Genomic DNA, 14,090 nt, shown 5'->3' with positions numbered 1-14,090 from the left:
TACGTGTTAATGTGTTTTTCCATTTAAAAACTAATTTTAGATTCTAAGCCAGCAGCGAAAAAAGAAATTCTACACATTTCATGTGCTTGAGGATGAGAAAAAAATTATTGATTTTTTTTTTTCATTTTAATTCTTTATATTTTTGACTTGGTTTATTTCAGATTCATTTTATATTTTGATAACAATTTTATTTGAACTTTTAGATTATTTTTAACATTTCTCTCCTTTCTGAGTAACAAATTACATAGATTTTTTTCTGATGTCCCCCCCCCCCCCAATGTTTAAGCATGATCATTGAACATATTAAATGCCCAAAAAGAATTCTTGTTTGAAGGTAAAATAAATAAAATAAATGAATAAATAAAACTTGAAGTTGATGTAACGAATTTTTTGCGGAACCAAAATTTTATAGAAAAATAATTGAAAATTACTTGAATATTTTTCTGTGATCAGTTTATGAAATTACAAGTTCGGCCATATTAAAGCATGTAATAAGTAATTTATTACGAATTAATACTTTTAAATCTTACTGAATTGTGATTCTACACTGTAAAAAAAATCCGGAAACGTTTCTGAGTATATCGTGCAGCTGCGGTTCATGAAATTTTCAAAAACGTTTCTGAGTATTTCGGAATTACCTTTCTGTAATGTCCAGAAACGTGTCCGAGTATTTCGGAATCCTCTTTCAATGTTTCTGAGTATTTTGGAATCCTCTTTCTGTAATTTTCAGAAACGTTTCTGAGTATTTCGGAATCCTCTTTCCGTAATTTCCAGAAATGTTTCTGAGTATTCTGTGCAGCTGTGGTTCATGAAAGTTTCGAAAACGTTTCCGAGTATTTCGGAACTCTCCAAACAATTTTCAAAAACGTTTCCGAGAATTTCAGAATCCTTTTTCCGTGATTTTTTCTAAAATATAATTTTTTACTATAGTATTGCATACCATATCAGTTTCAGTTCTTTCATATCTAACAGCAATGAAACAAACAATTTTAGAATCATTCGTGGATTTTTTTTTTCTTTTTCTGAATTTCTGATGACAAATAGCATGGTTAACAGCATAACATATGCACAGTTATAAATTTTTGAAAATTTATGAAATAATATAGTAGTTTCATTCCTATTCACAAAATCGTCAGGGGAGGGGAGGGAGGTACTTTCTCAAAAGTGGGATTGTTTGTTAAACAATCTTAAACTTCTGTTTTTCTCACAATATTTTCAAGACAAAATTATCAACATATTGTATTTTTAATGCAGAACTTAAACACATACAGTGGCTCCCAAAAGTGTTCGTACACTTTGAAATTTTTTAGTAAAACCAAAATAACTCGGAACTGAATTCGAATATGAAGTCCAATATTTTTTCACATCATTCCTATGTCATTCTAAATACAACCCATTGTTTTTTTTTTTTTTCAAAATATTGACGGATCTTCTTTTTGAAATGGGTCAGAAAACGAAGAGACAGAGAAATAACACGCCACAAAAGTCATCGTACACTCAAATATTTTCGAATAAATTCATGATTAAAATTGTCATATGCCGTTTTATTAATATTTTTGCATTGTGTTGACTCTTATAAGTCATTTGGCTTTAATTTTTTTGTTTATTTATTCCGTAATATTGTGCTTATTATTACTATAAAATGGCTGGTATACGTAAAAAACCGCAAACACCATTCAAAACTTGAATTTTTTCCGACAGTAGCGGTAAATTGGTTTGAAATATCTCTAATGTAGTTAATTTATTTGTTTGTATATGAAAGTGCTTGATAAAATGCTTCAAAGTAAGAAATCGGACCGAAAACAAGGTAAGAAAAGGTCAACCGGCAAAGTTGACAAAACGTAATCGGAGATTTAAAGTTAAAAAAATTATGAAAAATACACATTTGAGTGCTGTAAAAGTTTCTGCAGAGTTAAATGAAACATTTTGCATTTAATTTTCACCTAAAATTGTTCGCCAAGTTCTCTGATTAGCTGGATTAAATGGGACCTCTCCCCGCAGAAATTTTCTTGATCGTGCGAAAAACAGAAAACTTATGCTTTTCGTCGCAAAATCAATGATAAATAAGCTCAAAACGTTTTAGATTTACGTCTTACTTACAGATAAAAATTAATTCAACATTTTTGGTTAAATTGTTATATAATTGTAAGTATAAGAAAAAATTATGAACTTAATCTTAAGAACTTAAATGGATCAGTTAATCAGGAGGGTGGAGGTGTTTTAGTGGAGGGTGCATATCAGCATCAGGACTTGGTAGTTAGGAATTTTTTGATGAAATAATGAATCATAATGTTCCTATAAATATTTTAAAAACCGATTTTGAACTCTTAGCCAAAAATTTGGTTATTGGAACCAACTTTGTTTTCTATCAAAATAACGATAAGAAGCACACGGTTTTCAACGTTTGCGTCTAGTGCCTCGAAAATTGACCTAAAATTTAGAAAATACCCCCTCAATCTCCAGATTTTAACTTAATGTAACGTATTTATAGATATCTGGGGGCTAGATTACGAAACTAGTGCTTTAAAACGAAAATAGAGCCAGGAATAGTAAGACTCGAAGTGTGGTTGAACACTTACTCAGAAATTACGCAAAAAAAAGAAAGAAAAATAATGAAAATTATTCCCAGACGTTTAAAAGGTGGTATAAATGCTGTATGATATTCTACTAATTAATAACTTAATCAAAAGTTAGATTATTCAATGATATATAGACATTTTATAAAGTGTACGAAGACTTTTGTGAGATAAAATTACCGGCACTTTTTGGTTTTTGGTTTTTAAAAAATTAAGTTTTAATATTTTTTTAAAAACTTTTCGCGCAGTTTCGTTAAAAATAGATCATGGATCTTATAATTAAATACCTATTCCGAAATATTAATTCTAACCAATGGATTGGGGTCTATTTCGTTGAGAGTCGAAGGTGTACGAAGACTTTTGGGAGCCATTGTATCTTGTATCAAACTTGATAGCTTTTACTTTCGGCTAAAATTTGACAGAACTTACCTTCCCTTCGCGTCAAGTCTTTTTCTCTGACGAAAAAAGTGTACCGAAAAGTGCCAACAGAGAAATTGGTGAATTTAAATATGACACCAAGTCCTCCTGTTGGAACCATTCGAGGTGATTCTTCTGTTCTTGCCCTTTTCCAGTTCATCACAAATATAAATACTTTATCAAAATAGGTTACTGATTTTATTTTTACAATGTGCGCAAAATGCATTACATATTTTATTTATTAAAACATTGAATTCTATTGCATGATTACTCCATTTCATATATACGAGATCCCCTCCCCACACCATAAGAGTGATGGTGAACCCATAAAATGCTATAAAGCGCCCCCCCCCCCTTAAAAAAAGCAATCCCTGAAAATGTCAATGGCAGTGTGCGTGGGGAACGCCCCTCGTCTTCTCCCCATATGTACATTGTATATTTAATTAATAACATAGTATTTAAAAAAGGATCACTTTTAAAACAATTACATGAAATAATTTTTCTTTTTATTTCGGCTTGTAAATGCAGCTGTTCCATTTTTGCCTCTGGCTCATTCCTCCTGACTGTCCTATATTAAACTAGTATATCCACGAAGGAAATGTTATTTACCGAACAACTAATGTCAAGAAATTTTTTATTGTCAACCACCGTTAACAAAATGAATAAGCACATGAATTAATTGCATAACTATGTAGCTTACTAATAGATAACTGGGCCATTTTCTAATGGTATAAATATTTTTAAATAAATGAATAAATTATAATTAAAAAAAAAATAATACAGGCACATTTTTTGTGAAGCATATTACAATACTAGAAAACATTTGCATTACCATATTTTTAATGAATTAAACAATTGATTTTTTTTTTGAACCAATGTATGTATATCCAAGTATTTCGAAATAACTTTTCTGTGATTGCTTTTCAAATATAAATCTTATTTCTTTTGCGTAATTAATCAGTTTCAATTGGTTACAACAAATAGTACACTGCGCTCACAGGTATGTAGGACAACTTTAAATTAATTCGATAAACCCAAAAACAGTTACAATTGGAGCCTCATCAAATGCAAATCAACAAAAATATAAATGTGTATAACAACATGTTTTAAAATATTCATTAATACTTACAAGTGAACATGAGTGAAAGAAAATCTAAGTACCTCCATTACGACTGGATAAGTAATCCAAAGGGTTTCGTTTCATTAAGTATAAAAACGGGTGTTGAAACTATTCACGCTTGAACACACAATATAAATGTAATCATGGTTGCACCGGAAATTGTAAAGAAGCAAATCGTTATTAACTAACTTAATAGCTGCGTACATCTTCTAAAAAATCAAGAGCAGCCCAAAATGCGAAGGCGTAAAATTAGTTTCGACACAATTTACTACTCTCTAGACATGAAATAACAAGCAATCCAATGCTAAACAGTTGCTGACAGCAGCAACCATAGAAAAGGAAAAAATTAAGCTCTCGTTATTTTCGACTCACTGGCGCCGAAGGATAAAATACGTTTCGAAGCATTGCGCCTCACTTCCGCTTCTAGATGTCTTGAAATAACAAAAAGCTTTCTGAATAATGAGGAGTTCGCTATTGGATGAAGGATTCTTACTATTTCGGAGACGTTTTCGATATACCTAGAAACGTTTCCGAAATTTGTTACAGTGTATGATCCCAAAAGAAAAACAGTTTTTTAATTGAAGAAAAATTATCTCTCTCTCTCATCTCTTATTCGATGTTGTCCCAAAAAGCATATTTGTATTCCAATTGTATTGAGAAGGTTTTTAATTAGCATCTAAGCATCCATCTTTAGTAAATTGTGAAGTTAGCATTAAACGTAACAAAAAACAGGCATATGCATTTAACTATAAATTGCCAGGTGAAAATTACAGCTATTTATTGCGCTACAAGCAAAGAAACAAAAAAGGTGAACACGAGATAAATTTTTTTGAGTTTTTCGTTTCTATATCGCTTTTTTTTTAAATTTTTTCGACTCTTATTTTCTTCAAGCTAAAGATATTTGCTATTTCTTGCAATAAAGTGTTTTGCTAACATCGTATTAAAGAAAAAAAATCATTGCCTGCGTTGTAAAATGTGATATGTATTGTTGTTAAAATTAACAACACGTTGTTAAAATAAAATCACACAGATGTTTAATTTAATTCATTAGGTATACATTCCATTAATCGGCATGTAAAAGATCCCTTAGGTCGTTTGAGCTCTTGACAAAATTAAATTTCTTTTGCAGTTTCGCATCGAAAAGAGCTCAGGTGTCTCCATCTGGTGGACACTGGACATCAAATTTTTATCTGACATTCACATCCGCGCCTTAATGGTGGCATATGAATGACTGGATGCCATATGGTTGGTTCTCACTTGTTCCACAAAAGGCTAAAGCCTCTAACACAGCCCCATTAAAAAAAAAATGATAAAAAACGGCAATACGCCTTTTCCAATATTTAAAATTTTTTCGAACAGCTTTTACCCTTTGAGGAATAGTGACTTCACTTGAGAACCCCATTTATTTCTTGCTTCTCTTTTTTTATTTCAGCTAACTGGAATCATTGTGTCAGTTGGCTAAAGAAAAAAATTTATATATATAAAAAAATGGTTGCATCAAAGGAAGCCTCCGTCTCTCAAAGAGTTAATAGTTTGTTCAAGCTTTTAATTGATGAAAAGGAATGATAATTATAAAACGGATAAGATTGGAAATATCATTCTATTTCGCATTATCAAGAGAATATTATAAATGTAAATCAATAAAAACTAATTCAAGCTTTTTAAATGAAACCTTGTTAATATTTTCGTTGAGAGAGTTGTGGGATTTTGCCTGAAATGTTGTTCAAATCGGACAGGGTTACGTTATATAACATTCATATAGTTATACATTCGACTCCATAGATATAGATATATTTATCCTCATATAAATAATGCCGATGATCGAGTAACCCGCGTGTTTCAACAATGAATTCGCGCCACGGCATGATATGTAATTTGATAATATGTTTTGGTAATGATTAACATTCAGAGAAAGGCTTTATTGTGACAAGGCTGAACTCGATCCGGTAACTTAACAGTTCTACTGGTAAGACTGCGTCATCTCAGAGGAATGAAGAAACGAAAACAATGAACGCTATCTACCGGAGTTTAGGGTTAATCCACTGGTGTTAGAGTTAAAATTTCAACTATCAAAATATTACCAAACAGGCAATTGCTTCGTTCAAATGTAGAAGAGTTGAAGCAATTTTCACCCGTCATACTTTGATGGGCTACTTTCTAGTTTTCAAATAAAATGGCATAAGTACAAATGTACATATTTTGTTGAAATATATTACAAAGCTTTAATATTTTATTAAATTATCGCATGCATTTTCCAAGTAATTTCTAGAACAGTTTTCGTTTTCCGTTTTTCTTTTAATGTGCCCTTTTTATTAATAGAAAATATTTCACTCATTTTCAGGAGGACAGAGGTTCACCCATGTTTGGAAACTTTGTGTGTGATAACTTTCAGTTTAATGTTAATTTACAAACTTTCAATAATTAATTTACCACTTAATATAAAATTTTTGTTAACTAATTTTAACTAATGGCTCCATTAATTTCAATTATTTAATTAATTTTAGTTAATTATCATATTTTAATAATCAGTTTTAATTGGATTTATCTTATCTTGTGTAACTATCAACTACTAATTCTGCTTTAGCATGCCTCCTCTTTTGAAGTTCGTGCAACCTTGGACCCCCCCCCCCCCCTTAACAAAGTTCTAGCTACGTGCCTGGTCCCTGCTCATATATAACGCGATCATACGTTGTGTATTGAACGGGACAGTCCCGTTTTCAGGTAGACTGTCCTGTTGTTCCAGCACATGCTGAAATGTCCCGTTTTCTGAAAGAGTGAATGGAACCCTGAATGCTTCTACCGAAAGCCGATGAGTGGAGTTGTTTTTACATTTTCATTTCAAGAAATAAAATCATGCATAATTATTGAATATATTTTATGTTTTCCCATCACTGTGCACCTGTAGATAGGGTATTTTCTTCATTGATTGATTTGTGTACTAACGAAAAATCACAGTTGCCAATCGCATTGTTAAATAAATAGTGATTGTAGATGTAAACTGTATGAAATCCTCCTAAATTCCTTTCCTTTTTAAAATCAACCCGAAATGTCCTCAATTTGCTCATTAAAACTCAAAATGTTATTATTACTTTTTTACTATTCATTTTTTATTTAAAAAAAAATTAAGTATGATTTCTTTGTTTAAGCATCTTTCTTGAAGAAAAATAGTTGGCTTCATTGGTAGAGAAAAAATATTGTTTTTTTTTTCGATGAAAACATTGTATTCATCGAAAAATATATCTTCCATGAAAAATATCAATTTTATACTTTTTATTTTATTTTTCTGTAAGAAAAATATCTTTTAAAATTAAACAGGAATGGCGATTGCAATGTCTTCCATAAAAGTTTCATACCATACTGCCTACGATGAAAAGAAATTTTCAGATTTAATTTTGAAGTTTTGAAAATTTCCAAGAAGCCCCATCAATCTCTTGAAGTGGGATTATTCAAAAACCCCATTTCAAAATCTGATAATGTACAAACTTGAAGCGTTTACAGTTCTCAATACATAGTTATTCATTAAATAGTGCATTTTTCTCAGAAAATGTTTTAAAATTTATCATGTACACTGTAAAAACGATTCAGAAACGTTCGTGGAAAATAATAGGCAGCTGATTTGCCCAGATACTGCCAGTAACATATCTCGCAAAAAGCAGGAACGTTTTCTGCTAAAATTCAGTTACCTTCCTGAAAAATCCAGAAATCTTTCCGTTTAAAGCCAGTCGTGTCTCTGGAGCTTGCGAGTAATATTAAGTAGGGATGAAACAACAGCTCCAAAAGCTGTATCGCTGCCATGGCCAAAGCTAAGCCAGAATTGCAAGTAAGTATCAAGCATCTCACTTGATTGCAATTCTTGCAAAGTTAAGTAGTCCAAAGACTTTGTCGTTCCCTTTGAGGATTTAACCAGTCTGGACGAAGTCGCTCCCTTTGAGGACTTAACCAGTCTGGACGACCCGTAATCGAAATGAAGTCGATGCACCTTATAAATACTCTCAGTTAATCTTTAAACTGGGAGCTAAAAATAATTTTTACTACAGAGAGACAGTCTGCATTAGTGCAACTTGTAGCAATTCAGGAAACTTTTTGAGTGATACTTGATATTTCCAAGAAGTGGATAAAAACCATTGAAATCCCGAAACGCTACACGGAAATACTCAGTAACGTTTCGGAATTTTTTTTACAGTGTAGCCACGATGTGTATGTTAAATAAAAAGTTAACTGTATGGATGAATTGTAAAAATGTATCTACTAGCTATAATTACAATGTATTGTATCAGTAATCGTTAAAGGCATCATTATTATTTATCTAATGTGTAACTTTTGCCTCTCAGTGCGTTTGCCTTCTTGTATAAAACTGTTTACGTATGCAAAAAAACTCGCCAATGGCGACAAGTTGACTTTCCTATTTGAATAATTCTGTTTGGTTATAGTTCCTTCGGTGCCGACCTGATTTGCCTACTTCTTTGGCTTTCTGTAATTATAGTCGCCCCCCTTCGGTGACTTATTAATTTTAATTTCTTTCGTAACTTCATTTAATTATAGCCTCGGTCAGTGAGCAATTGATTTGCTTATTTTTATAATGTCTTCAACTATACCCGTTTTTCAGTTCAAAGCTGCACTTTCAAGTAAAAAAAATCGTACATTGTTCTTGGGTTTCAGTAATAAATAGATCTCTGATTTGTGCGTTGTAAGTAATTCTAATAAGCCACTGGCTATTTCCAAAGGACCCACAAACATACAAGTTAAGCTAATAAAATCGTGTTAATTAGAATAAACTAATAACTTATCGTTAATAAATCAATTTGATTATAGAATATTGCATTGTCATCGGGTCTGAGGTTGCATTCCAAATTTTAAAAGAATCCGATCACAAAAAGTGGGCGAAAATTGAGTTGCAAGATTATAAATTGAATTTCGGTGTAGACGGGATTAGAAAACACGCCCAATGATTCTCGGAGGTGGACGTCAGCGAAGACCCGCGCCTAGGACCGCTCGGCCACGAACGCTCATAAAGTGGTAGAATGTACTAACAATAAGAAGCCACTAGCTCTTAGTCCAAGTTAGAGTTACTCACAAACATACAAGTGAAGTTAATAAAAGCGTGTTAAAAATGATAAAACACATTTGCAGTAATTCAATATGGGGTTCCTATGTTCAACCCTACATTTAAATTTTAATTTTTCAATACTTATATTTGTTTTTGACTTTTTTTTTTTTTTGCGATATTTTTTAGATGTATAAAGCTTTCTCTCGTGTTGTTTTTTTTTTTTTTTTTTTTTTTTTTTTTTTTTTTTTTTGTTCTTGGCTTTGATTTTTACTTGAAAGCAGAGGAGAAATCTTTACTAATAATATAACAGAAAGTCTGGTTCTGGATCTCTGTGGTGCGCATAGCTCCTAGACCGTTTAGCCGATTTTCATGAAATTTGGCATAAAATTAGTTTGTAGCATGGGGTGTGCACCTCGAAGCGAATTTTCAAAAATTCGATTTTGTTCTTTTTCTATTCCAATTTTAAGAACATTTTACTCAGCAAATTAACAGAACATGGACGAGCAAATTAACGTAGCAAATTGGCGAGAAATTTGTCATCCAGTATTTGTAAATATACAGGCGAAACAAATGACCTTTTAATTTTCTACTACGGGCAAAGCCGTGAGCGTACCACTAGTAATGTAATAAAGGCTCTTTGTTTCTCTTTAGTCGTGAGTCTTAAACTTTACAACAAAAATGGTATGAAACTTTCGAAAAACGACTTCACATTTTATGCCTAATTTTTAAGGAATCATAAAATCAGTAATGACCCGCGGAATTAAATTTTCTTCTTTATTAATAACACCAACTACATTTTCAAGAATGCTCAAATAAAATATTGTTCTTCACTTATTTATTTCTAAAATAATAGTTGGTTAATGCCTTTGAAATTATCCATTTAAAAATAAGTGTTCTCCTGACTTTCTGAAAATGCCCAATTTTATGCTGAACTTTAAGAGGCTGCAACTGGGAAACCAATTATCAATTATTTAAATAATAAAAATCTTTGAACTTATTTTTGATATTAAAACTGCGCACAACAACTTTAAAAAATCACATGCTTGCAAAAAAAAAAAAAATGCAGAGATGTGTTGTGGGGTTACAAGCAGGGCTGCGGAGTCGGAGTTGAAGAGTCGGAGTCGGACTGATTTGGAGGTAAAGGACTCGGAGTCGGAGTCGGGAGTTGAATATTCAAAGTTCTAAAAGTCGGAATTGGAGTCAGAGTCAGCCATTTTTCCTCGAAGTCTGAAACTTTGCCAGTGCTTGCGGAGTCGGAGTCGGAGTTGGAGAGATTTTGGAATAAAGGAGTCAGAGTCTGAGTCGGAGTCGATGGTTCTAAGATTTCTGGAGTCGGAGCCGGAGTCGTTCATATTTCCTCCAACTCCGCAGCCCTGGTTACAAATACAAGAAATCCCTATAGCCATTAACTGATAAGCTGACATATTTTTTGCGTTGTAAAGGGAGTTCCTCCTAATCACAAAACAGGTGTCTGTAAATTTGTGTATGGGTGGGTGGGAGTGTGTTTTATGTTTTTGTGCATATTTTATGTTTTCGCCTAAAAGTATTAATATGTTGGCTTTCGTGATTATTTATAATTCCTTTAACTGTAAATAATGTAACTTGAAGAAGATTGGGATGGTCATATTTGTGATGCTTTAAGAAGCGACTACGCATAATTCGGTTGGAATTATTAGAAATGGAGACTAATTAATTTGGAAAAAAGTTTCCAATGCTTAGAAATAAGTAAATAATCTTGAAGTCTAATCAGCATTATACTAAAATAAACGAGTAGATGAATGCAAATATTGAAAAATGTTAGTTTAAAACTAAGTAGCTTTTTCATTCTTGTTCTGAGAGATGTAGAGAATATAAACGAAAAAGTGATAACTAAAAACACTCATGATATAATAAATACATAAACCAGTAGATAAATAGAAATATATGCTGCCTGGAGGATAAAGCAAAAGTTTTGTGCTTCTCTATCTAAAGCAGTGGTACTCAACCTTTTTCTAACCGAGGGCCGCTCTTCACTTAAAAATTATTCTCGCTGGCCAGATCACATTTGAAATTTCAAAATACTTAACATTTTTCAAAGAGACATGGAAAAATATTGAAAAGGAAAGAAAATTAAGTTCCAATATATTGTTGTTATCATTACTATGCTTCTTTTATTAAGTGCATCTGTTTTTCAGGAACCATTTTCTGAATATATAACTTCAAATTTGTAATATTCTTATTAGTTGTGCTTTTCAATTTGTAACATTAAACAAAACGACGGGCCACGCGGATGAGCTAAGAGGGCTGCATGTGTCTCGCGGACCGTAGGTTGGGCACCACTGATTTAGAGAGATAATCAACAACTACTAAATAGAAACATGGATATCAAAATAAAAATATAAAAAAGAATTAAAAGCATATGAATGAAAGTAAATTAAAAACACCATGCAATCGATAGAGGAGAACACAAATAAAAATCCAGCAGAGGAGAGTCTTGATTGAAAAAAGGAAAAAGAAATGTATTTTCCATTTTATATTAATTCAGCTAAATTTAAAAAGCGTAGTGATGCATCATGTAAAAACAAATATAAAAAATTTCTCTTTGCCATCAAACAATAGATAGTTTAAAAACAGCGCAAACAAAAAACATAATTCTAATTCAAATAAATAAATTAATTGAATATGGGCGGAGATGATTTCCAGTCGCCGGTTGAAAACAAAAATATTTTCACTCCCCCGAGCTAGTTTATTTCTTTCTTTTCCAGAAATTGATAAAGGTCAAGGATTCTTCGGAAGACCCTGCTGCACCTTACCACAGTCACAAGCCTGCATCATGGTGTGTCTTCAGGTAAGCACATATATCTTTCACGGTAACCGTAATCAACAGCGCGAGAAAGGAAAACAATAGAGGAAAGGTTCTAATATACGTAGAGCAGAAAAAAATTCTGACCATCTTCATATTTGAGTGATTTCGAGTGAAAAATATTTTTTTTCTTCAAAAAAAAAAGGAATTATCTTTTTTAATAGTTCCCTAATGCCTTGCGCGTTTAAGTTGTTTTTGTTTCTATGTTGTTAGTTTTGTTCATTCTGTTGGAGGGGGGAATTATTTTATTTTTATATTTTTTCATCCGTTTTAGGCAAAAGAAAGGGAAGAATTGATGACTGTCTGCAGACCGAGCGATGAAATAACATTCTACACTTGCCTCGAAAGACAGGAAGGTAGTAAATTATTTTTTATTAATGGTATATATCAGAGAGGGAAACACGCAAACCCATTTCTAAAGTTACCCCCCTCCCTACAAGAAACATAAAATCTTGACTAATCCACTAATATTTAGAATTTTTATAATTAAAATTATTTTCACTCATTTTTCAGTTATGCTTGACTTTTGTTAAAAAATTTAAAAAAATTCTTATTTCTACAAAAATATTCTTAAACGCAATAAAAAAAGCGTTTGTTCCTTTCTTTCTTTTTTTCTTCTGTGTACACCCTATCTATATTTCTGCTGAATGTCAGTATGGTTTTGAGTTCCCGCACCATATTTGATTATCATTGCTTTTATTATTTTTTAATGTAAATTCAAAAATAAATATCAAATTAAAATTCCAAAATTTTAAAATAGGGATTGCGCGTTGCAGCCTCAGACTTGAGCTTTACCGATGAAATGGAAAGAAACTTGCTGTTTATTCTAACGGATAATAAATAAAGCAAAAGATAATGAGAGAGGTGTTTTAGCAGAAATATAGCAGATGTCGCGTTTAAAAGGATACATAGATGCAGTGTTTAATAGATTAATTTTAATTTGGAATGCAACTAAAAAGACTTACTTGCACATTTTTCAAACAAATTTTAGATTGCTTCACTGCAAAATATAGAAAAATTTCTTTTCATTTTGTAGTTGGACAGCAGTGTTGCGGAAAAGCCGGAAAACCAGAATGTTCAAGTGCCTGTAAAGAACTATTTTCCAGTACTACAGAGCCATCTGTTCAGCTACGTACTTACGTCACAAATATGTGTTCACATGATAACCCTGCCGTTTCCAAGTGTGTCCAGAATTATACTCTTATCACCCAGGCTGAGGATCCAACGCGAAGTGAGTGTTTTAATTTGTAATTTCTTTAAATTGAGTAGCAACAGAGATGAAAGAAAATGTGCTAGTTAGACAATAATGGTGTTCGTATGTTGAAACAAAAGTGATTTTTTTTCTCCTTTAGCCCCAAGTTGCAAAAACAAGTCTGAACGAGCTGATGTGTGCCTCACATGACTTCCTTTTACTCCAATTTAATGTCATTTTCCCATTATTGGCAATTTCAATGTGATTCAATAGTTTGCTCTCTAAATATCACCAACAGTGGCCAAATCAAAACCAGATTTTAAAAAAAAAACGCCAATTTCGTCGGCAAGTTGGCGACAAAACTTGGCGATCAAAAGACAGGCGATATATCGCCAAGTGTCCGCCAAATTGTAACACTACTTGAGTTTACATCGAAATTAACAATGATTTCCCCACAAAAAGGGGCAAAAGACCCCCTTAAGAACACCCGAATGCAACCAAAAGGAGAGGTGCACAATTAGACCGCACTTGGAGTCTACGTACCAAATTTCAACTTTCTAGGACATACCGTTCTTGAGTTATGCGACATACATCCGCACATACGCACATACATACATACGTACATACAAAAGTCACGAGAAAACTCATTGTAACTAATTCGGGAATTGTCAAAATGGATATTTCGCCTGTCTATACGTTCTTAGGCACTTATCCACGTGTGGTCGAGTCGAAAAAAAATTTAACATTCATTCTGGGGTGAGCAAAATGGAAATTAAGGTCGATTTTTGAGTGAAAATTTTTTCGCGAGTACAATACTTCCTTTTTTGTAAAAGGAAGCAAAAATGTATTCTTTTTCATTGGTCAAACAGATTTTAACTCATCGGATGGGGCTTTCA

At 32.4% G+C, this 14,090-nt stretch overlaps 1 protein-coding gene across 1 annotated transcript in view; it reads left to right on the top strand.

Annotated features, from left to right (window-relative positions):
- Window positions 1-14,090, top strand: part of LOC129227509 (reversion-inducing cysteine-rich protein with Kazal motifs-like) — a 147,548-nt gene that overhangs the window by 70,722 nt on the left and 62,736 nt on the right. Inside the window, exons 5-7 of the mRNA XM_054862085.1 lie at window positions 11,905-11,987; window positions 12,277-12,358; window positions 13,039-13,233. Of these exons, the coding sequence (XP_054718060.1) occupies window positions 11,905-11,987; window positions 12,277-12,358; window positions 13,039-13,233 (360 nt within the window). The remainder of the gene's footprint in view (window positions 1-11,904; window positions 11,988-12,276; window positions 12,359-13,038; window positions 13,234-14,090) is intronic.

The sequence above is a fragment of the Uloborus diversus genome, chromosome 8 (genome assembly GCF_026930045.1).
Source record: "Uloborus diversus isolate 005 chromosome 8, Udiv.v.3.1, whole genome shotgun sequence".
Lineage (NCBI taxonomy): Eukaryota > Metazoa > Arthropoda > Arachnida > Araneae > Uloboridae > Uloborus > Uloborus diversus.
Note: the sequence above shows the minus strand (reverse complement) of the source record. Positions and strands in the feature narration are given on the sequence as shown.